This window comes from Betta splendens, chromosome 13 (genome assembly GCF_900634795.4).
Source record: "Betta splendens chromosome 13, fBetSpl5.4, whole genome shotgun sequence".
In the NCBI taxonomy this organism is placed as follows: Eukaryota; Metazoa; Chordata; class Actinopteri; order Anabantiformes; family Osphronemidae; genus Betta; species Betta splendens.
Window position 1 is genome coordinate 12925646 of NC_040893.2, and position 26137 is coordinate 12951782.

Sequence of the window (26137 nt, forward strand, 5' to 3'; positions counted from 1 at the left end):
CGCGCATTCTGACATGACAGAAGGTAGGTGAAGCGTGTGCACGCGCCAAACACGCCGTCACTATCGAACCCCCAAACTTTTTTCTCTAACCTTTGTCCATGCCGATGAGCACATCCGTAAGTATGTTTACTCTAAAGCCCATAGATAAACACACATGTACACACACTCGCACTAACGTGCACCGACCAGTCATCTGGCCTTATACAGGCATGGTGGCGACCCATTGCCTTTCATGGGAGCTGACTTCCTGACATTCTGTCCTCAGGCTCTGTGTTCTCTGCAGCCTGACTAGTTCACAGCAGGAGAGGAAGGGGGTGGATGGAGAGAAGGACAGGAAGAGAACGATGGAGGAACGGATAAAAAGCAGAGGAAGGGGTGATGTGACTCGGACAGACTGGAAGAGGAGCGAGTGGAGGAGACGTACAACCTACAAAGGAAGCAGAGAGAGATGAAGGAATGGGAGAACAGGAGGCAGAGTGGATAAAGTGTGCTCTCACAATGTTTAGGTTTTAGTCATTTGGCACCAGCTCCTTCCTCTCGCAAAGCCTCTGTTTCCAGAAGCTAAAACACCTGAGAAAATAGCCCATGATCCACAGCAGTGTGTAGAATGCTGGCGTACAGTACAGTTTGTGCCTGCAACTTCTCAGCTGAAGCCGAGAGGAGCAGAAATCAGTTATGCTACAAGGAAGAACACTAGTGAAAAGGAAAGTGCACACTGATTCATCACAATAGCAGCTATTATGAAGACTGTCAGTTACTGTACGTTACCCCCCAAACTAATCTGAAACTACTATATAATGTTTTTTACTCGAGACATGTTTCATATTGTTTAATGTGATACTGTGGATGTGGGCTACTGAACCTTTGCCTGAGAGAATTTGATGGTGGCAGATTTTATCTAGGCTATTGAGATTATTATGAGTATTATTGCTACTATTATGACAACCATTTTATCTCTGTTCTTGGCCACCATAGACAGTACAGTATATATTACTGTTAACCTAGTGTGTTTCTTTTCAGCAGGTCTAAGAAACAGAAAGGAAAAAGCTCAGAATTCAAGGTTGCAGCAAAATTAAGGTTCTGTAGTTATACAGTTGTGGTGGAAATTTTCCATAAAGAAGTAGATGAGAGAGAGTTGTCCTTTTGTGCGATTTATTGAAATAATAAAGAAAATAAAAATAATGGGGAAAGCAAATAAAAAGCATGGATGTTGATCGTGCACATCAACAAACCAAAAACCAGCTGGGGAGATCAGTGCACACACCACGAAGGTGTGATGCAAAGAGCCCACGATCCTCAAGTTGTTTCTGCCTTTTAGCTTCTCTGTCCGACTAGGGTGGAATGTCTTTCTAACCCAATCAAATTACATGCACCATCTCCTCGCTGTCGCAATGTGTGTGAAGATATTTTACTTTCTCACACCTGCATTGCTGACGTCCAACTATCTGTGAGAAAGGAGCACCAAGTCTCAACAGACAGAGACACAACTCTCTGACCTTGGGTTTGGGAGCTAGAGTTGAGAGTCTATCAGGCAGAGACAACCATTGAACAATCTAGGTGAAATGTCAAATGCATACAGTAAGACAAAACATAAGATATTAATTGCAGAACATAAGTCATAACTCATATAATAACTGCATAGAAATAAGGAAGACACATAGAAATAAGGAAGAGACAATTTTTCCCATAACAACAGTACACTGATCAAGTGGAAAATATTCTCATGATCAAGTGACTTGCAAGCTTACTGTATCTGAAGGGTGTAAAGCTACAGTAGGCAGCAATGAAACTACATCCAGAGATGGGAAACTAAAGCTTTTCCTGGGCACAAATCAATAAAAACAATAACATGTCTAAGCCAAAGAACTGTGCGCTATGTGGAACGATGTGACGTGCAAGCTTGTTATCTTAGATGAAAACAGGCGTAGCTCCACATTAATTGGCCTTTTCTTGTGATTTTCAGATTGAGGCCTAATGAAGTTCACTTAAATGGGTCGTATTCCACTTCACTTCAAATAAACAGATGAAACATCGCAGCTGGGGTTTTTGTTTTTTCATGCTCTTCTGTTCTGTGATGATAAATTTACAATTATAACCAAATGCTGTGCACTGAAGAGAGCTGTAATTTTCGGGCCACTTATGCATGAGATGCTAATATCGCAGCAGCGTTTCTCCGCTCTTCGGTTACAAACACTGTATGGTGGCACATCCCTGTCTTTGCTACTCCAACAGGAGGTTCTGGTTGACTGAACAGTAAGACACTAGTCTCCAGTATGACTCAGGGGAGTCATAACCGACTCATTAGAAATGAATGAGCTGGGCCGAGGCCACGGTACATATGCACAGCACGTAAGGCACAGTGTAATAGAAAGGACATTTATGTACGTTTTTTTTACCAAGTCCAATGAATTTCACTATCGCGGATATGGATAGATGAGGCCTGAAAGCATTTAGAGCAGAGACATGGATGCTCCTGCACAGTTTGGAATTGACTGCGGCTAATGTGGCCATCCTAAATATGGACAAACAAGGGAGGGAGGGGTGGTAGGTGGTGGCCAAAGTATCGCATATAAATCATCTGTGACAGGGAGGCGGGTGGGTGTGGGATTACGTCCCGTGGTGGAGGTGAGTCACTGAATAGTGGTCTAAGCCAAACAGCCTCCTAGAGACACGCTGCTCTGGAGTCTGTGGAGGTTGGTCAGCAAACCCCTCGTGGAGCCACCGTTATAGAGCGCCTTAAACATTTGCACACATCCCATGAGGTGATACTTACAGTACTGTTAGAGGCAGCGGGTCATGATTCATTGTTACACGAGCGTCATTTAAAAAAAAAAGTGCCCCCTTCTCTGTGCTGCAGGCCCTGCATATGTTAAAAAAATAAAACATACCAGAATCTGGGTCTCGCCTGTAGAGCTTACCAGGAAAATAATGCATGTTCCCATCAGTCATGCTACAATGCAGCGCCCCACAGCCCCCACCCCGTTCATGCACCCTTGACCCAATCCATCATTTTCGAATATGGTGGCATTATCTGCTCCCTCCAAAGGAATGACAGGAAACAGTGGAGGGGATGTCAAGCAGGGAACATAACAGAAAGGCAGCGAGATGCAGATAGAAACGCGAGACGACAGAAAGGATGTAAATGAGACGGGGCAGGATGGAGTCAGGCAGGAGGCGTGGTGCATGGCGAGCTGCAGGAGGCCACTCCCATGCTGCTTCTGCACCCGGCCTCTGCAGCGCCGTGCAAGCGCATTTGAAGGCCTGCTTCAACGCGGAGCAGGAATAAGACTTTTGTTTTTGAGGATCACAAGTCTTCCCCCTCTGTCCCCGCAGACTGCCGTTTTCCCATGAGCACATCTCTTTGACGTCCCCTTTGTTGCTGCGTGTGCTTTCTTGTTTTTCGCTTCCCGTGCTCGTTCCTCCCCCATTTTGTTTTGTCCACCTCCCGACTTCATTATTTTGCTCCTCTAGTCTTCTTCTCTCTTTTCCCGTTCTATTCTTTACCTAACCCCTTTTTCTCCTATCTTCTGTCTCATTAACACACGCTCTCCCTCTCTTCCGCAGCGCTTTTATCTCTCCCCTCTTTCCACTGTCTCATTAGCTGACAGCTACTGTGGTACTCCTATGAGAGAGCCAGATGAAACCCAGAGAGTACTATGACCTTCGTTTCACTGTGGGGACACCATCAGTGACAAGCCATCAGCTGCAATGTCGTCTAAGGTGCCAAAACGTGCACACACACCCACTTAGACATGCAAGCATGTACAAACACACACGGTATGTTCCAATAGGCCACGCATAACCATCACCAGCACCCACATGCACAAAAACACAACACATTCTGTTCATCAAGGTCCGAGTGTACTGTATGTCAGCGGCAAGGCTAAAGAGGTGACACATCCCGCACCCACCCTCTCTCTCTCATTCTCTCACATGATCCATTGCACTGACTGGAGGATGGGGGTTATGAGGCGAGAAGCCTGCTGGGGTCAGGGTCCTTGAGATGCATCCGCACAGAAACAGAACATGCAACACACACACACACACACTTGGGGCCATGCAGTAAATAACAGCCATCAACCTATGTTTTAATCAGCTTCGGGGACGCATGAGCGCTCCCTGTGATGTCAACAGGCCATCCTTCATCAGTGCAGTGGGTGGTGCGCTGGTCGAAGCTTGGCCATACAGACCTGGAAGGTCAGTAATGAAACCGTCTTTTTGATCCCAGGCACGGCAGATTAGAAGCTACATTATGTTGCACCATGAACTCGGGATGAAATACTCATGGGCCAATAGGACTAGCAACCTGTAATATACATGTAGATGATTGTGTACTTTGAAATCAAGAGACAATCAGAATTATTTAGGAGGCTCTGCTGAGATGATTGCAAAGATCCTCTGGATGCTAATAAGGCAAGAACCAACAGGAGCCACAGTCAAGGCAGTGATTGTTAATTGCCTTGATTAGCTTCCCTCCAAATGGTAAATTCAGACAAGGTTGTTTGTTTTGAAAGGATGCTAGATAATATACCCACATCAAAAAAATAGAACCATCCTCATGGCTTCGATTCTGATTTTCATTTAAAAATGAACAGTGCTTAACGGTTCTGAGAATTCGGAAAGGAACAAAAAGAGAATGGAAATGGAGTGGTTTACATTCCGAAGAGTAATGCCTTTGGCTTAGAGCTGGGCCTGAGACCAGGTTGCACACAAAAATTTGCCAAGGAGAGAGCCATCTTGACTGTGACAAGCTTTTTCACATCCTATGCCAGGTTTGCCATATTCTTGAGTGCCCATAACCATTTGGCACCCGATTTATCTGAACCTTCCCAGACCACCTGAAACTGAAAAAATGCATTATTACATTCCCCGGCCTCTGATTTATCAATCCAAAAGCTTTAATATATTGTTCTCTCAGGTTATATACTTACGTTTTAGATGTGGTTAGCAATTAGAGATGATCAATTATACATAAAATATTTCATTTTGGAGGTGTTATGAATTGCTTCTTAACATAGAAGCAGAACAAAGCCCAGTCTCATCAGGAAGAAAAGATTAAGATTAAAAGCAAACAGCACAAATAATATGTTTCCTTTGTTAACATTGTTTTTGTAATTTGCAGTTTTGCAGTCAGATATGCAAATCCTGAGCAAAAATCAACAGAGAGAAAGACAGAGTGAAAAAGGAGGAGATTGAGCAATGGTTCCCTTAGTCAACAGGACTAAAGGACTCTTATATTCAGACATGTCTGAGTTGCTTCCTATTTGTAAGCCTTGTTGATTTCCCAAGATTCACCACTGATTCTCTGGCTGTTGTAAAGTGAGCTTTTGTAAATGGTGTCTTGTCTGATTGGGAAACAGGTTCATGTGGCCATATTTCTCTAGTTTATCAATTCATGTCAGCGCTCTTAAAAAAACACTTCTTTTTACGCAAACAAGTTCTACTCAGCCTTGTAGACGACCAGCACAGCAGTGTGAGTTGGCTTTGCCGGATCTGAAAGTAATGGGGGAGATGTCTCTCTTGCTCAAATGGATCATTGCGCTCCAGCTCCCAGGGTGAGGCAAGACATAATTTGTAGGGACAGTGAGTGTCTGAAGAGTAGACACTGATTTAGTTGGATGGCCAGATGCACTTTAACTTACACAAAGGGAATGGGTTAACAAAAGCCATCATAGCCTTATCATGGAGGAAATCCTGTGGGTCTAGTGTATCAGCTAATGGTGTTCTTTAAAAACGCTAAATTATAGCCATCCCCAATTACAGTAGCTGTGATCATTTAAAGGCAGCAGGATTCAAGGAGCTACATATTACCCAGACCAAAAGAGGTCAGCTGGAGTGTTAAACACGGTAATTAACATAAACTCTCATAGTCCATAAGGATGAGTGGGGAGACAAGGTTTAACTTTAAACCATTACAGCCCTGTATCATCACTGTGCCCTACTTCCTATTTCAATGTGTTGTAGCTCAGAAATTGCCAAGAAGCGTTCTATCTGGCAAAAGTCATGGGAACAGGCGTGATAAGGATCAGCTCCCACACTGGCCACTTGCTTTATCATCAAACAGTGATCCAGAAAACACTAATACAAGGAAATGTTTTGCTATTAAGCTGCCTCTTCTTTTTCTTTCAATGAAACGCCTCATAATAATGAATTCCTTTACAGTAGGTCAGTAGCGGTGGAAGCAGACACTGGATTTTTCAAGAACTGGTCTTGCTACTAATGTTTCCTTTTACATGCCTCAGACACAGGTGATAAAATATTTACATTGGTGCGTCTCCTGCATCTCAGGATTGATTATTCCCTCTACTCGCTCGTATAAATGAGCCTAAGTCAGCCAGAGTTCGAAAGGTTTGTTTAGCACAAGTGAAGCACACATTCAGAAACCCCGGGTGGCGGGCCGCAAAGAGGGAAACATTCTCTTGATACAAAGTTCTGCTGATTGTAGTTCTCTCCACCTCCAGAGGCCAGCTGCGCACACAGCCATAATCTGTAATCAACCGTGGTCCTGGGTGTGAGCACAGAAGATACAGTGAAAATGCTTCTTTGTTTTGTTATTAAGATCTTGCAGCTTTGGTGTTAAGCTTTTGGCCTCATGAAACCCGCTGCGCATAGTCAACATTAGCATTAACAGCCTCAGCTGTAGCGCACTCCTCTTCAGAGAAATGACTTCTCACCCAGATGCCTCTGTGTTTTGCCAGAGAAAGGAGCTTGGTGTTAGCCTCTAAAACACTCTGCCCAATGAGCCCAATTTAGTTATACTCCAACCAATTGATCCTCAGAAATCTAACATCTAACAGGCTGCTCCCTGCAAACCTAAAAGTAGCTCTTATTTTATTTTTAAACTCTCCATATGTCTGTTTTTAGAGGCAGGAATTATCCACAATTGTTAATATAAACATAATAAAAATGCCAGAGTATTACATAACCTCTCAAGTTGCACAATGAAAAAAAGCAGTCACAATAAAAAAAGTGAAAAACTGCTCAGATGCTGGCCAGTATGTTCCAGTCACTCATCTCTCATGTATGCTTTGTTTTACCTAAAAGTGTTTTTTTTTTGGTTATATAACCATTGTTGTTGAGCGTAGGAGTAAGACATTTACGTGAAGGGACAAGAACTTCATGATTCAAATCGTCTTGGGGAAAAATGTGGGTGTTTCTGAAGGAACCGAAGCTGATAAATAAAGCACTGGCATCATACAAAATGCAGCACATTTGTCACAGGAGAAATTACAGCGTATGTGTGTGACATGGCATAGCGTATGGTTCTGTCTATGGGGAGGTCTCATTTTGGCTCGATCACGCCCTCATTTGCAAAGCAGTGGGAGTGACAGACAGTGAGACGAGTAACACGTGAACTGGCCTATTAGTCTCTCAGTGGAGTTGGGCCCCAATAATTATAAGCCTGACTTTATAAGTGATGGAGAGGGTTGAGGTGACTTTAATTGTGCATTAGGCCTGTTTATTACGCAGAGCCTCACTTCAGGATTCACTAAACACACGTCAACATTTGCACTTTTTCACGTGTGCCTCTTTCTTTCCTTTGACTCGCCCCACATTCAGTAACACCCACTTTCTTTCTGCCCTCTTCTTTTGTTTTCATTCTCTTGTCTCTTCTTGCCTCATTCTTGTGATATAATTTGCAACAGCCCAAGTTTCTGAAACATTATCAGTGTGTGGGTTGTTTGTGCATACTGCAGGTTAATTATTACAATTACCTATTGATTAAATATTATAATATGCTGCCAATATTGTGTTGTTTTATAATGCATGGATTCTGTAGCTGAATGATACAAAATCCCTCCTTGGCTAATTCGCCCTTGGACCCTATAGGACAGTGCTACTTGAGTTTATTGGCATCACCGTGTGCTGTAATGCCATCTAATCACCCAGCCTCATAAAAAAAAATCAGGTCTTAAATAATAAACATGACTTACACTGACTACAGCGTTCACATTTAAGTTGCTCACTAGACCAAAAAGTGAAAGGCCACAGGAACCTAAGGCAGATCAGACAGAGGCTAAAGGTGATGCAGACTTACTCAAAACCATGATCGCTAATAAATCCATAAACAAATATTCCTAAATGCAGACATGCATGACATATGCATGAGCACAAGTAAGTACGTAACACACACACACACACACACACACACACACACACACAGGACTAAAGGTGAGGGCTTGCACTATACGTGAGCTCACATACACAGGCACAATTAAAAACGATCGCACACAAATAAACACAGATTAACCACTGACACGGGATACATTTCAATCACTTCATTGGCATTGGCTCAGGATTTATTAGAGGTTGAACCTGATTTATCCACTGTGGGAGATATGAACAGCTTTGCTTCTGCAACACACTTGGACACATTTGGCCATTTTCGCTCCCATATTTGCAGAAGTCTGAATAGTAGCTTATAAGATCTTTGATGCATATATCCATACCCAGTGTATGAGTAAATAACCCATCCCAGGAAGGGAGGGCCCTGCTAATGAAGTCAGCTGTATGCCACTGCACTGCGTAACTCAGCGAGGCTGGCCGGCCGCAGCATGGGGCTCCTGCTCACCAGGGCACCGTGCATTGCGTTGCTAGTGGCTTATACTGCAGCAACATAGATCGATTCACAAATCAGACCTGCTCGCCTCTCACTTCCCCTCTCACTGTCCATATGGCAGAGATAGCGTTGAATGCAGTCATTAGCAATCTGCTGATATAAGTGGGAAATAGAATGAGATGCAGATGATGTAGAGAGATAACAGAAGCCTCTTCAGTGAAGGGGCTCCCCTCCTTAATGTGTGTCGCACTATCATCTTGATGTCTTTGTGCCAGAACATTGTTCCCTAGTTTGGAAAAGGAGGTAAATCGGATTCAGAAAACAAGTGGATTAACTTAATCACCCCTCGGCTTTGACAATGACCTTCGCTTCTGAGGCATAATAAGGATTAGTTAAAAGTGGAAGGACATATGCCATGCAAAAGAAAAAGATTATAGTTCTCCCATGACAGAATGATTGAAATGTGCTATTCTCCATTCTTTCCTGGTGAGAGGCTGTGATAAGAGGCCACAGAGCAATGCATCACAGTGCTTAGCTGTGATATTCAAAAGAAGACAGTGTCATTTATAAGCCTACACAGTAAAGTGCCTTTCGAGTGGCTTTCTTTGATAGAAATCAGCTTTGTGTATAGAAATGTACATATCCAAACCACAATCATATCACTTAGACAGGAAGGGAAGAGTTTACATTTACATTAGGCCTATCGATTCCAGGCAGTCTAGCATATATTCTCCACGATCTCTGTCATTATTGTGAGGGAAAGGGCATAATATTTCTTACAGTCCATGCGATATATTGATCCCCCTGCACAGGAAGGACGTTATTCTCAGGGCTGCATGAAAGACTATCCAGGGGACCCACTGCACAGCAGCTAAATATGATATTGCAGTCAACAAGGCCGTGTCAATTAATAAAATGTGTTGACCTTTGGCCCTGCTTAGGTAAAAGGTCAGGTGGGAATGGCAGGCTGCTGGACATGCTGCTAGAAGCAACCTGAGAAAACAAGACCTTTGGTGAAAAGAGAAGATAAATGGCAATTGAGAAAGAAAAGTCTAAACCTACAGCCACCAATCTGGCACCAACAGATTGCCTACAGAAGTGAAGAATACTATTATTAAAAATAAACTATTTGAATACTGTACGATCGAGAGGGGAGAACGGGCTGATGTGGGTTCAGTAAAGGACACTGTCTATTGCAGTTGCTGTTGTTGGGATCAGGAATGATGCCATTGTTGCTATTGTCAGCTGGAGAGCGGTTATCTTGGAAAGGAGGCTTATTGAGGAAAAGCTGTGTGTTTGTCCGTGTGTGTCTGTCTGCTAGTATCAGTAAATTTGTGCATATATAAATATTGTGCATTTTCCGTCGAGGCGGGACTGATTAGCAACTTTAAGTTGCAGATACAGGAGGATGGTGGGGAGGAGGCACATATGTGGAAATCCCCCTTTCCTCCGTCTGTCCTCTGCTGTATCCCTACGTTCTTTCCCTTGATGCTTTTGCTTTCATTTTTCAGCTCTGCGCTTCTGTCTTTTCTCTTCCACCGTCCTTCAACAACAAGGTGCCGTTTTGGGAAGAATGAGATTAAAATGTAGCGCCTGCAGTTACATAATATGGGCTGGTGGTTCGACTGTGTCTGCATGCGTGTGTATGGAGAACCAAGTGATGCTCTAACGTATTTAATTGGGTATATAGAACTAGCCATGTTTAAGCTTCCTTCGGTGTAATAGGATACTAGAGGATTGCCTATCTGCAACACAAATCATGCTCCACACACACACTAAGAGTGCAACTCCTAATGAGAGAGACAGTGGCCCTGCATGTTGTATCAGGCCTCCTGTAATGCAGCAACACACACTGATTCGTTACTGAGAAATATCACACCAGCTTGCAATATTCCCACTACTGTATGAGCAGCACTTCTTTCTCCTTCACCCTCCTTTATTAGTAGCTAGACTGGACCTTTGCTTCCCAGCGTGTCTTCGAGACCATGACACTTATCACTCTCAGCAGCGACACAAAGTTTGCCCAGTGTGTCCTAGCCGTGCTCCACACGGGCAAATCTGCGAAGTGATTTGGAGGGCACATACAAACACATACACACACTGAGTCACGAAGCAGTGGCTTGGCGGTGTGGCATTGGCATTGTCTCTGCAGAGGCGAGCGTAAACAGATTGATTGGACCACTATGCTGCAGTTGCTCATGCTGACTCACCCTGTGCATTACCAGCAAGGGGGTGATGCAGGATGGGGAAGGGAGATTGCCGGACCCTCATAAAGTAGTCTCATGTCTTTCCTTATCTCTTTTTCTCTGCACCTTTTTCAAGGTTATCCAGCAGGGTTTGGGGCAGGCAGGGGAGCATTAGTTGTGGTTGGGATGGGTCATAGAAAGGGACGGCCCACGCAGATATTGTACACGAAACAACTGTGGACAAACAAAACGCTGGTGTTGATTAGCAATCCGTCCCAATGGATACGCCATGTAAAGCTGACGGCAAAGGAACACACTCTTACTGCAGCATTTAAGCTAGCTGGTTTGCGAGAGGAGGAAGGCAATCTGCGCTGGCAACGCTGGGGGTGGATGCACCATTTTTCTAGTCCAAAATGAGCCCAATGTCACCGTGACAGCGTAGCGTTCCTCCGAGGGCACCGCAGGCCAGGAGGGAAAATGATGGATGAGTCGCCAAGCAGCCTCTCCTGCTTCATCACTGTGTACACACACACGTTCGCTCGCAAACACAATCGTGCACCGAGAGTCAGGGAGAGACATACACATGGTGTACTCGCGCTATGACAACCTCACAATATGTTCACGTAATGCATGTGGGTACAGGCACATGCATTGAATGCACGCGTCGAAGGCCATCTGGGGATGTGCGCGTACACATCATGTGCACACATGTTCTGGGTGATTTATTTATGTCCACATGAGTTATAATTGATCACTTGCATGTAAACACTCCAAATGCAGATGTTTACAAGGGTTGTCACTTACGCAGAGACACCTGTACACACATACAGTACAGAACATACTGTAGTTCACTGTAACTGCAGTGCGAGCCAATGCCACAGAATCAGTGATAAAACAACCCCCCTGCAACGGCCACCCCACCTCATTTATCTGACCCAAAAGCAGCAGCATACAGTACTTCTATACAAAGCACACTGCAGTGTTTCCTACAGTACGTACTTCCATGACAGAGCATCGGTTGATCCCATTGCTAATAAGTCCATGCACCCCCATCCCATACAGTATGCAACTGACCCCAACTAGCCACTATTCACTGCAGCAGCAGTTAGAAAGGGACGGGAGGATTACACACTTAGAGGCAATTACATGAACCACTGGCTACCAATAGAAAACTGAAAACAGTAATGCTGCTGGTTAATTTGTGCCACACTCCTTAAGCGAAGGGCTCATTTTTATCTACAGTTGTGTAAGATCACACAATTCACATGCCACAGTTGCACTGAGAAATGAAATAACTCTGAAGCATCATAAGCATCTGTGATCTGATTACTGCATATTTACAGTAACTGCAACAGATTACAGATATCATTGTTTTGGAATCAGATTACTGTAATTCCATTACATCTAATTGAATACTCCTCCAAGGCCCTGCTGAGCTCACAGAAAGCAGCATCCTTAACAGTCCTCATGCAGATTTGGACAGCAAAGTAGAAATATGGCCGCCCCTGGTAAGCAAGGCGCGCATAGCTGGGTAGCCATCCATCATGACCCTGCAGTGGAAAGCTATACAGCCTCTGACCACTCAGACCCCTAGTCTCATAAGAGCGAGAGGAGATTAGGAAAAGACAGGACAGTAAGAGAAAGGCCACGTAAACCCACTACATCCACACAGGAAAAGGGTGCCATGTAAAATCCCCCAGCACAGGCCTAGAAAACAACATGTCTAGTCTTTTAGATTGATGGACTGAGGTCCTTCGCTTGTAGTGTTTTCCTGCGGCACAATACGCAAAGGCATGAGGCTATGATTGCTTAAAGTCAAGTCGCAGCTGGGAGTGGATAGCTGCTCCAGCCTGAATATTAGGATTAATGACCATGCTGGTCAGTCTAGTGAAACATCATTCACACTTCTATTACATTCCAATGCCATGTACGCAGGAAATGGCAATACAGAGCACATTTGGGGACGGCCTGAATGAAATCTATTTGTTTTTCTTCTCTCTGATTGAATCTAATCTAATCGACTGGCACAGATTTGATAAATAAACAGTAGCAACTACAGGCAATAAAGGGAAAAAAAATGTGTACGCGAGCAATAATACATGTGCAACATGTCCACCTACACGAGAGAGGAGGTTAAATGTCACCCACCCCTACTGTACAGCTTCAGCTCCTCGTCTCAGGCATCAGCTGCAGGAGGTCCATCTAATGCAGCTGTACCGGCTAATGGAGATGACAATAGAGAAGTGGAGCGCGGAAATGAAGGGGACACCACTGAGGGAGGTTCTCTAACTAGGTGACAGGGAGAACATTGTGGCTCGGTACAATAATTATCATTAATAATCAGAAATTAATTGGTGCTGTTGCATTATGATTTCCCTTTAGACCCTGTGTTGGTCACTGGGTGAGAAAACAATGCTAACTTGCATGCCAATGAAACGTCCTCCTGTTACACATCATAGGGCCAGGACAAGGGGAGTGACACGGCTACTGAAAAACACCCCCACGTCCATGTGTTTGTACATATGGATGTTACCCTGAGCTAAATGATAGGGCACTACCGTGCTATTTAGTGGTTTTTGAAGCGAAGGCAAACGATTGGATTCTGTGTCAGTAACCTTAGCCTGCAGGAAACACACGTGGTCACATGCTGGTGCGGGCCGCTGCACACTGTGCGCCTTTTGCGGTGCCCTTGCGACTATGCATCTTTAGTTTCCTGTAACTGAAAACCATGAACTCTGTCATTCTTAAATCCTGCCTCTTCAGAGGCCTCCATGGCTCACACCTAACAGCGGTAACCTCTTAGTATTGATCTAGTCAATACCTGCACAAGAGTAAAGCATGCACAGGAGAGATGAAATCTGATGGTAAAAAAATCCATAGGGCTCCATTTGTTCTTCTTACATTATTGGACAGTATATATGGTTTAAACACACTTTTGCCGGCCTAGATGTGCTTCTATGAGTCTTATCTGATAAGCTGTGGCAGTCACATACTGTAGAGGAAGCTTCTGAAGACAGGCATTGATTTCAAGCAAATCTGTCCGGACATCTTCTCTTTCTGGTTCGGTACACCTTTCCACGCCTAATGAGCAGCCGTCTTCATTCCCCGCCGAGTGAGACGCTCTTCTTTATGTCTTGTGTCAGGAAACGCTGTCGATTCATTACCAAGGAGGCGAGATGGAGGAGGGAAAAAAAAGGCGTATGATGGTTAAGCCTGAGCTTTAAGACAGACAACTATGTCTCCTAATCCCTTCTGAGCAGCCGTAAGCCTTTGGTTATCACTCGTTAGAATTGTGCATCCCTTAAACACATTAACTTGGGCCCTAATGCTGGCCCCTTTTGTATGACACAGCAGCTGCTCATAACCGCCAGTCACGAGGCTAAGAGGGAAGAAACATGCTAATTGCTGTCAAACAAATTTAATTGGGTAAGGTTTTTTAATGGATGAAAAGCTTCCACACGTTTTACGGCAATCAAACTTACGCTGCAAAGCTCATGAGGCGAGAGCAGTTCTGTGCTATCCCTCAAACATATGTTGAGGAGGGATCAGATGATAGATGCACACATGGTTGTGGAGTATATACACAATAAAAGACAGACTGAATCTAACTTGTGACACTGTGTAGATAATAAAATAGCCATTGTGTACTGCACTACGGAAACTGGCCTTCATTGAAGACGACAGGACATGATGTTAAATGAAACAGATTTCAGACTATGTAATAAGCAGTACTGACACATATTCACTAATACAATACATTGCCAGATAAATCAGGTTCATTAGTGGAATTGCAGGATCCAGTGTTTCATAAGCACATTAGGCTGTATGACACTTGTAGAAATAGACTTATGGCTGGCCATGAATTGCATTTCAGAGTCTGCTGCATTAGCATTTTTAACCATTAATAAATTAATATCATGTGGCTTTCATCTGAAATGGACTGTAACTCATGAGTTAAAGCCACTAGTCGCCTGAATTATCACTGCTCCACATATTATTGTTTTATCCCAAAGGCTGCAGACAAATGTAGCACAAGCATGTCATGATCTGTATTTTTCTTTGATTTTTACATGGTGCATTTCACTGCAGTTGGATAAATATGGCCTGACGCCGCCCTGTGATCTCCAGCTGTGTGAAAGGTTGTACTGACGGGGGAGAAGCACTGTGATAGACCACTATATATGTGAGAGACCATAAACCAAAGTGGGGCCTGCTATGCATTCAGACTGCAGCATTGCTGAGGCACTTGGCGTTTGCTGAGACAGCAGATGACTTGCCTTGCTCTCCTGGCCCGTTGCTCAACCAAGGCAGGATAGACTTAATTGCCTCATTAGCAAAAGGGCCAGTGAGGAGTCGGCCTCTTCCACATTGTTCAATGTCAAGAGTGCAAAAGAGAGGAAAGGTTAATAGAGTAAACAACATCTCCCTCAATATAAATGGAAAAATGTTTGTTTTTTAGCATGATGGGTCAGTGGACAAAAGTTTAATTTCACTCAGCGTTCATAGAATTTTGCATTTGATTTATGCCCATGTGAACACAATATATTATAACTTCTAATATTCTTAATTTCAGTGTAATAGCATACTGTACAGTGCTGCCTGGTAATTCCCAGGCTGCCGTTCTCTAAGCTTGGGCCTATCTAGGAAGCAGAGCCATCATGCCAACTTTAATTATTTTAAGAGCTTGAATTTGCTAAGTTGGCTATTTCCTCCTCCACAGCATCTCTGGACCCCAGACAGTAAATCAAGCCAAATGCTAACACTCTTGATTTCCCTCTTGAAGAAAGACACACAACATTAAAATTATGCCCGCTGTTGAGAGAGAATGCAAGATCCAAAAAAGCCTCATGTTTAATATTGTTTTTTAAGAGACATCAAACACAGTTCTCCCTGACTACTGAACTGTTCACACACTGCAGAACATCATCCTCATCCAGCCACCACAGCATAGTCTGAAGTGTGACAGTTTGGACATCGCCAAACCATGACAGGCATCTTAATCATAGTCCTAAGGCCTTGTCTGCATCTCAACAAGAGCTGTTGTGCTCTATAGATTTAGTTTGTCAAAATGCATGATGGGCCAACAGAAATATATAGCAGAAACAAATAAAGAAAATATGCATTATCTTCACTACATTAGCTGGTCGTTATGATTTCAAAGTGGATAGCATCAATTTGCTAGTCTCTGAGGTATGCTCCATTACTGTAGTGGGTTTAAACAACCGCATTAGCACCACTAGCCTACAGCTGCAGAGAGCACTTGTGCACAGAATCAGTAGCTCATGAGTGTTTAACCCGTAACAACAAGCAGAAACACACACGTACACTTTGCAGCCATGCAAAGATGGCTTTGTGGTCCTGATCATGGAACTAAATAGTCTCAATGTGGACTATAATACGACACGGTTTAGGACCGTGCAAGGTAAACATCCACTCTGTACTGTAGCTACTCTGGGCTGTGGATTATTCCAGCCTTTTCCTCCGCAGGGCACTTCACAACAGAGGGTACATTAAAAAATGTACAGCTACACATCTGCATGAGCAGCACAGCGTAAAGGCTCAATTTCATCAACAAGTCAAGTCTAACGAGTTGGAAAAAACAAAAGGTGGTGGTGCCATCTGTTCTGAAACACTTTGCTGGAGATGGGGGGAGAAGGTGCACAGCGAGTTTATACAATGCTGTACTCTGATCACAGTCTAAGAGTCTGAACAAGCAAACATATCTCCTGTACAAACAAACTTCCAACCTTTTTAGCTTAATAAAATGTCCTGTGCTCCTTAATAGGAAATACCGAAGGGAGACATGTAGTAGAATGTGTGATATTACATAGTTAATTTGTGGAGTACACAGCAATTGATCAATGATATTCCGTTTACAGTGTTTCCACAGCACTGTGAAACAATGGCCGGCTTTTTGGTGGGATAATTAAGCCATCCATCACACAACATCTACTGCATGTCAACAGCACTGGCACAGCAAGACTGGAGCTAAGTCATTGCATTTTCCAGTTACACCAAGTAAGGTTCTGAAGACCTATAAAGAATTCATCAGCACAACTGCATACCTCAAAAGAGCTTTAAAGGTCACTTCCAAAGTCAGTACACAGATTAGGTTCTCTACTTAAAGTCGCCAACTAAAATTAAATCTGTTTCCTTCTCACATTCAGTATAGCTTTACAGTAAATTAAACACATGGCTGAGTCCTGACACCAGCACTGAGGCTGAAGAGAGTCCTCCAGATGGTGTTCAAGTCTTGTGTGGGTAACAGTTTTGTCTTTTATCACTCTAATCAACGGGCACCAAAGTCCCTCTCTTCCAGACACCATCCATCTTGTGCTCTTTCCAGGTTCCTCTGTGATGACCAAAAAGAGAGAGGGACCGGGGATAAATGTGTGAAGGGCAGAAAGGCCACTGCTGATTAAAGCCACTAACGCTTTAGGGAAGACTTGCAAGCAAAAGAGGAAATGGAGTGAGACAACACAGCAAGCGGGTTCAAAACACCTAATGGAGTGTCCTGCTTGGTGGGCTAATAGACTGCTTCAAATTGAAAGGAACAGCAGGCGTCTAAATAGAGCGACGTGGAACATTTCCCCCTGTTCATTCAGTCAGTTTCCAATTGGAAAAGTGAGAGAGGGAGGAGAAAAAAAACTTGCCTTGGTTGCTATTGTTTGGTGCAGCACAAGTCGCTTTTATTCATCTGCGATCAATTCTGGAAGATTGAATTACAGCTGAATGCCAGAGTGAGTGAAAGAAAAGTCAATACTTAGTGTATTGACATTAGACTAGATTAAAAAATACCTAACAGAAGTCAGAGACTCGTTGTATTTGCAGCTGCTGAGTCTCATCTCAGGAGTAAGATGCAGTTTGAATGTCTAAGCTAATATTTTACAGAGTAATCGATAACTGCACTGTGAGATGAAGCACCACACGGTTTGGAGTCTCACAGTTGCACCACATGATGCTAAGCGAAGGGTAAGAAATGATCCGCTATTGATAGGTGGTTAACTCTGGTTTCCACACTCTGTCACCTACTGAAAATGTTAATTGCTCAGCCATAAAAACAAACCATGTCCAATCAAGGTTCACTCTACTGGAGCCAATTGAATTATCCCAGACTGTCTTGACCGGGGTGTGTTACAGGCTTTGGGGCTAGACACCAGATAGCTGAAGAGTGAAACCTGCTCAACCTTTACTGCAACACAACCACTGTGACCCCGGTGCTGCTCGCTGGGTGCAAATGTTGCATCAACAGTTTGCTTTTCCTTCCTTTGTGTCACTGATGTAAGCACTATGGTAAACTGCTGCAAAGTAAAAGACACCTCAGCAATGAGGATTTTGCTTTTGAGCTGTTTATTTTCCTGCACAGTTGGATGGCACAGCTGCACGGAAAACAGAGATATACGTGGTTTCAGAGACACGGAACATAGATCAAAAGCATGTTATGTTTAGGGGAGACAAGCATGCCGGCTTTATTCTGCACTACCAGTTTTTACTAAGGCAGCACTTGAAAGAGCTGGAAGCTGATAGCATCTCAACCCCCGACGTGGGTAAACAAATCATTTTAAATGGTATTTTCACAAGATGTATGAATTTTGATCACCCTTGCTCCTGCACCCTGAGCACCCAGTTGGTGATTGATTAAATTCCGTTTCCAGCTTTGTCTCGAGCCGCAACGAAATAATAGCAGGGCAGATCTTCAGTGGGGTGAATCAATGGGAGACAGTTCCATGCTCATCGACGACTCCAGCGTTCACGTCCCTACTTTCCTCTTTGATCTGAACAACTTTAAACCTTGACAAAAATGTTTATGCAACATTTTATGCTTTTGAAGAAATTTGAATTATTTAATTTTGCTTGGTCCATTTACTTGTTATTCATCAAGAATCCTCCTTTTAGAGTAAACAGCCATGACTTTCCAGATTAGAGACCTAGGGCCTGACTTTGACCTATAGAATTATCCTACAGGATGCTTGTGTGATTTAAAAAGATGCCCCCCATAAAACATTGTGTTCTATTACTAGTTCCTCTTCAAAACGTAACAGTCAAGCATATACATTTATACATATGCATACATATACTAGGCTTTACTGTACAGTAGTCATGCCTACAGTAACAGCATAAATATAATGGGGTTGCGTTGTATTTAATGAATAGTTCATTCATTGAGGAGACGTTTAGACTACACAGTACGAAAGTGTATGAACAACAACTACTCGCAACTACTTATGTCCATGCAGGAAAAACACAACAAGCTACAGTACATTAGCAGTTGTTGGCAGAAAAGTAGCAGGAAGAAGGTGACGCGCATTTCACTCACCCTGTCTGCAGAGAAAGGTCGGGCTCCTGTCTGTCACAGTGAAGTGGTCAATAATCATGTCACAGTTATTACCACTGGCCTTTACAGTAGTTCTTCCACAACGACAGGATCCATGGACGTTTTGTCCGGGTTATCAAGTCCGGTTCACGTGTCTTCCTCAGGTGCGTTTTCACATGAGCTTAGCCGATCGGGACACGGCTAGCAAGTTAGCAGTAGTATTAGCAACTAGCCTCGCTGTAGGGGTATGATTTACGTCGCTAAAAATCTCTCTGTGTAGCTGTAGTGTTGACGCGTTGAATATTGTGGTGGTGAAGGTTAGAACACTAGTATTATCCTAAAAACACCACTCCTACAGTGGGTGCACTTAATGAAGATGCTAATGCTAATAATATCACCGTGCTACAGGTGACGTGAACGCCGCGCTATGATTTAATTGGCGCGAAATTAGCCCGATTTGATTGGTCAGTTTTTCAACGCTGTTTTCGCTAAGGCTTGTCACGGACGCTGAAGCAGTGACAAAGGTGTAATACCGCGTTTCACCACACATCCACCACATAGTATTTGGGTAGGCGCTGTTTCACTCTTTTTTAATAAAAGAAAGGCCTAACGAATACGTATACAAGAAGTAGTTAAAATTCTTGAAATCTCACCCTGTAGCTGTGTCTTAAATAATGTCAAATTAAACTGGAAGGATAATAAGTAGTTGTTTGTGAGTTAGTAATTAACTTGGTGGAAGCCTGGTTTCCCTTCACCTCCAGGGGCAAAAGCCACCAGTTAAAACAAATCACAACACATATAAAGCCTGAGAAAAAGTGATCTAGGTTAATATAAAAAAGTCAATAGTTATTTGACTAAATCATAATTCTGCTTCAACATAGGATATACAAATTGGTCTTTCTGACTGAGCCAAAAAAGGGAACTGCATGAAGTAAAATAACTAGTCATTTTTTTTGTCTGTTTATTTTACAATATCTGTGACCTTTTTCGGTTTGTGTAGTGTACAGAAACACAGCATGGTGTGGACTAGTGTCATGTGCAGGCCGCACATGTGGCTCCAGTTATGAACGCGAGCCTCCCTCCAGAACATCTGTCAAAGATTAGCAATAAAGTGAAATAGGCAGTTCCTGCTCATACGTTCCAAAATGATCTGGCAGTAATTTTCCCAGTGAAGGATGAAAAGGGGGAGGGTTTATAGGTCAGATGCACAACACAAATCCAGCTCTGTCTGGGCATGTGTCTTGTGTTTTACAAGTGGCAAAAGGCTCATGCAAGATAATGCTCAGATAGCCTGAAAATTATGAGTGTGGTAGATACATGCCAAGAGAATGGAGAAACAAAGATATATTGTAGGAATAAAATACTACTCTGCACAAACTGACTCCTTCCACCAGTGTCATCTGTAGTTTTTATTCCTGTAGCAACCTGCCTGGACCCAACAAGTATAAATGCGCTTACTAAACAAAGAAGCTACACTTTCACCTACAAACACTGTCATTTGAAGCTTGGAATCCAGCTCTCTGCGACAGAACAGAAAAACCTTGACTAAAAGCACCACAATCAATGAAACATGAAGAATCCCTCAGGTACAAAAGGAGGACAGCTTGTTATTCAGGGAAGCACACTGTCATTCAAAGGCCGTGCGCATTAGGGGGAAAGTGCTTGGAAGGCAAATCAGTGTTTGTTAATGATATGGGTCAATTGTTTTGAGGACGGCTGGACCTCTATACTCATCTGTAGGCCTCTTCAGTCACCTTTAGGTGGAGGTTTTGTATTCCAGAGTGTTCTGCCCTTGCTGAGACCCTCACATTCGCTGCTTTTGCTTTGAGTAATACAATCCTCCACTTGATGGAAATCTGTTTACACTTTGTTCCGCATGTCAAATAGCTGACATTGTAAGTGAAAAGGAAGTCATCTAATCATTCTTAGCTATACTTTAGATTTTTTAGTGATGTATGTCCTTCAATGTGACGCCTACTGGATGTTGATTCCTGACTGTCCAGACTAAATGTACTGTAATGTGATACCTGTGCATTATCTCAGCCTGCACACGTGAGCTTGCTAAAAGTGTTGATCTACCTGCATCATAGTCTCAAATCCCCGTTGTCTGATTGCACTGTTCCTCCCTGTTTCAATAGATTTCTGAAGTCATTTAAAGGTTCTGGTTTTTATCGTGCGTGGGTGGAGGGTAACTTCAGCACGCCGTGCAAAAAAAAAACGCCCCACCTCACTGACAAATACTTTAAATCTCACACAGCGGATCTGCCAAATTCAACACATGCTCTGCAAAAAGCAGACATTTCCAGAGCTGCAAATGTACATAAGGGATGCCACGCGATAGCGCAGAAGAATAATGTGGCACAAAAGGAGATCAAAACGACGCAGTAATGTATGGTAACTAGACGTCATATATCAAAACGTCTCCGGGTTTGTAGCAATGTCAGGAGTCTGCGGCTGTGTGTGTGCACGTGTGTGTGTGTGTGGGAGTGTGATTCAGGCGCAAACACATCAAGATGTCACTTCATAACCTCTGGCTCAGGAGGCTCCTGTCATCTTCACATATCAGAGATCCTCTGCCTACCCCGGCAGACATGCTAAATATAGAATGGGGACAGAATTTCTGTTTGGAGCCACTGCTCGCTTTATCTACATCTAACGCCAGCACACTGGCACGGCCAGCGTCTCGCTATTAGACGCATGCATGCACGCACGCACGCAGACACGCCAGCATCAACGCATCATACAGGAAGGGGTTAGACCTCACTGCATCAACCTGGTCACTTGCATTGTCTCACAGGGAGATTATTAAATGGAAAGAAGGTGCAGGAGTTGGGCTCCAACCGGGAAAAGCTGCTCATTCTTTCCAATTACCTTTCCGTCAAGTGACTTACACTATGTTATTACTTCTCGGACAGTCATTTTAAAATTCCATCATTTGGAATAATTTAATCCTGGCACAAAGACAGATAGGCCATCCATCACTGGTCTCATTTACCTGACTGAATATACCATTACACCACCCTGTTACCGACTTATTTCACTCGACCTTGTTCTGTTTTTTGCTTTGTATCAGCGGAGATACCAGAGGGAGTTATGGACGGCTCTGTGGCAATTAATTGCGCTACTTATCTGTAATGTGAACAGTGGATATTACATCTTCAACAGATATTAAATTAAGGACGTCTCAGAACTTGTGAGGGCAAAGCCAAATAAAAGGGAAATGAGCCTCTATTAATAACTATTGATTCGTTCATAATAAAACAGCCACATCCTCTCTTTACTCGGCCTCGGTGTTGCTCCTGCACTAAACGCATGCTATAACTTTAAATGTAAAATGTCCTTCAGTCGGGCACTGCCCAAGTCCAAAAAGCACCGTGTATCCACACATACTGCTTTTAGCTGACTGGCAGACATTCTATTCTTTCCTGAAAGGCACGTGACCCAAGCTGCAACCGCAGTGGACATTCAGCCTATTAATATAAATTTTCAGCTGCAGGAATTGTTTCATATCTTAGTCATATCTGAAAGGGGTAGTGAGAAATCCTCACCATGGCAACACGTTATTTAAACCTCCGGGAACAGGCTGGCAGTTATTTTAAGAAAATTGAACCCTTATTAAATGTATTAGACAATACATTTGTGTTCTATAATTTAACATGTCAGTGTTCTCACCTTGCCATTACTGGCTAAACTGTGCCAGGGAAGAAAAGGTTGTGTTTTTCTCATCATCATCATCATCATCATCATCACCATCATCATCATCATCATTATCCTCATCACAGGTATCTCGGTAATATGCATGTTAGGCTTTAACCACATATTTATCTTGTGCAACAAGGCTGACGAGTGGAACCACAATAGTATTCAGAGCCCACTGCTAAGTCAGCTGCGTGAGCTAAACACAGGCTCAGTGGCCATGGCTACTAAATCCAAAATGTGGAAGGAGATCAGTGGTCAACCATTAGCAAGTCAGCATGTTGCAGGTCCACAGAAGCTGAAAATGATGCCATTTTCCATACTGCTTATTTTTTAAGGGTCACGAGGGCCTGGACTGGTTCCCAGAATGCATTGGGTAAGAGGCACGGTATGCCTCAGATACAGTAGGTCACAACAATGCATGAATAACGGCAGCTGAGGACACAGTGATAAAACCTCATTAGGCGTTTACAAACTCACAGCTTCAGCCACATCGATAGTTAGCAAATACAATAACTGCGTCGTAACTAATGGAATGAAAAATTAAAAGCACTAAAAATGCTTTGTGGAGTCTTTGGTTTCGAACCAGACTGCAGTAAAATGAACGGCAGGCAGGCTGGAGCAGAGATTCTGGACTCACACCAGCACAGACAAGCTGTCGGGGCTTGGGTGCATTACTCCTCATATGGCCGATCTCTCATTCAGGGGTTTCCAAACTGTTTCATAGAATGAGCCCGGATTCAGCGATACCTCGAACTGTAAAATCCCTTTGTAACAGTGGTCTTCGGCTACCCCCCCCCCCTTGTTTCACTGCAGGTGATGAGGCGGCAGTAGGACGCGTCTCTTACAGGAAGTCATTCACACGCTCACAATAACTTCCAGTCAGCGGAGTCACAGTGGAAAGTAGCTGCGTACCTGGACTCAGCTCCAGCTACTCACGTTAAAGTCACATTCACAACAGCAGCAGCAGCATCAGTAACTGCACAGGGATTATTGCGCTCAGCGGTACAACAACATACTGTAAGCATTTTTGAACATTTAAAGAATATTTACTCATGATTTATTTGCCTATTTTTTTTGTATTTTCGAAATAATGATCATGACACTTTTACTAAAATATTGAAACAGGAAATAGAAATAATCTCTGACAATGAATTTTGAATTATTTGCTCTCTAATGCGCATCAATGCACACAAACGGCAGGCAGGGTCACGTAGTCAGGTTAGCAGGGTTAAAGGGAGGGGTCAGGTCAACTTTTATCCCCTTTCATTTGACCTTTTCACTAAAGTAGAGCAGCTGTGGTTGAAAAGATCAGAGCTGACTTTGGATTTCCCGTTTTTTTGACACGCAGAAAGCCCAGATTCAACTCACGGCGGTGACGGTACACAATAAAAGGCGCAAACATACGTGCGGCATAAACACATTCTGACATCATCCTGAATCGCGGATGGAAACACTTGGCTGGCGTGATATTGAGAACGCGATGGACAAATAGACTAATAGTCCACGGCTGTGAACGTGACGACGGGAAGCACCGGCGGCCACGTCGATGGTGACATTGTCAGACGAACGCGCGCCTCCGCTTTTTAATTAATTCAGCGCCGTCTAAAGGAATGGGAAGTGACTTACCCAGAAACAAAGAGCGAAAGATTGCAGACATCACGGCTGGAAATCCCATATGCAACGGAGCTGGAAACAATGCGCTCAGACTGCCTTCAGATTCATTCGGCGGACCCAAGTGCGGGCGCAACGAAACGGCACCATCAGCGAAACGCGGGGCGAATCAGAGATAAATAAATCTTCATTGAGCTCATGAGTCCAAGGGCATCATATGTTGTACACGCCCGACACATCTACGCCTCCCGGGAGCAAGAAACGTGGCTCTGCCTCCCGATCGTCATTTTGATCGCAGCCTTTGACTTGGCGTCAAATCAAAGTTGCTGCCTGTCTGGTTCTGGCGTGGGACGTGTTGTCTCAGGGCACCCTCTGTCTCCTCCTCAGCAGTCTCGCTTCCCTTTGCTCCTCCGCTGCACAAAATGCCAGCGAGGAGGCGGAGGGGGCGGAGGAGGAGGGCGAATAGGTGGATGATGAGGGGATGCTGAAGGATGGAGACCTCTAGAGTCTGAAGTTCTCTTACGCAGCCCGCGCGCTCGGCAACTAACGCTGCCACGCTGGCCCGTGTCTCAGCCGTCGCAGGCGCCAATTAGCGCCGTTATTTTCCACGGAGGGAAATAAAGTAGCTTTCAAATTAACGTTGTGTTTTCTATTCACTTTTTACCACTTTATTGCTTTTAAAAGGAAATTATAATAATACTATGAAATAACTGATTAACCAGGAGCAGCATTAGCAGCACAGTTACCAGTATAAGATCAGAATTAGGTTTATTTCCCTCTGACTTAGATCTGAACTGAACTGAATATGATTTTACAAGAACAAAAAAAATCAACTTTGCACATTTGAAATTCCAAAGAATGATGCTTTTTCTGGAGTCGGGCTACGGTGACGCACGCTTGTGATCAAAGGCGGTTGAAACCTGTGTTTCGGACCAGACGGCGTGTTTACGTTCGCTTACCATTTTTCTGTACTTGGGCAGTAGCTTCTCAGAGCTGCCGCGGCAGATTTGTCCGTTCACCAGCTCTGGGTACCGCGCTTTAGAGCAGCGCGGTTGAACTTAGGTGAACAAACGGGGACGCGCCGCCGTCCGCTAATGGCTGCTCTCAGAGGCCTGGAGTCCAATTAATCCAAGTCTTTTGTGTCTCAACATTCTACAGGAACAACAAAAGGATTTTCTCTCTCCAGTGACCCCCCCCCCCCCTCCTCCTCCTCAAGTGGCTTCCTCCTCAGCACCAGCCCTCCTCCATTCCCTTCCGTTCCAATAACCAGATAGCTCCAAACAATGCCTCCCATGCACCCGCAGACATGCACTCGTCTCCTCGTCCTCTCCGGTCTTACAACAGGAAAACACCTGCGCGAGGACACACGCTCACGCACCACGCGGCGGGCGTCGATGAGGTGGGACCAGGAGCCAGCGAGTGCACATTTCAAAAAGAGAGGGCGGATATGGGCGACACAGCGTAAATATGTCTCCAGCCTCGCGTGCTCAGATATGTTTTATAACGGCATTTGCCATATTTCGTCTTCGGCTGCTCACGGTCTCCGTCCGGTATCTGCTGTCATTTGGTGACGGATGGCGGGGGAAAATGCCAGGATGACGGTTTCCACAGGACGATGGGAGGTGGAGGCTCCACAGCCTCCACAGCGGCCCATGTTGCATCATCGTCAGCTGCTCTTTCACTGGGTGACCTCGCGCCCTGGAGGCTGACAGGTGACCGCGCGACACCAGCCTCGGCCGACGGCCTCCTCGTGGCGCGTGTGCTGGG

The 26137-nt window shown here is 44.1% G+C and overlaps 1 protein-coding gene across 3 annotated transcripts in view; it reads right to left on the bottom strand.

The window, feature by feature from the left end:
* Nucleotides 1-24804, bottom strand: part of clmpb (CXADR like membrane protein b) — a 53463-nt gene extending 28659 nt beyond the window's left edge. Inside the window, exons 1-2 of one of the 3 annotated variants that reach the window (XM_029171072.3) lie at nucleotides 24386-24804; nucleotides 13740-13895 (exon numbers count right to left, since the gene is read on the bottom strand). In XM_029171072.3, coding sequence (XP_029026905.1) covers nucleotides 13740-13794 — 55 coding nt within the window. In that variant the 5' untranslated portion in view covers nucleotides 13795-13895; nucleotides 24386-24804. Of the gene's footprint in view, nucleotides 1-13739; nucleotides 13896-19063; nucleotides 19485-24385 lie in introns of those variants that run through there. The other 2 variants (XM_029171074.3, XM_029171070.3) reach the window with 2 other exon arrangements.
* Between the last annotated feature and the right edge of the window lie 1333 nt (nucleotides 24805-26137).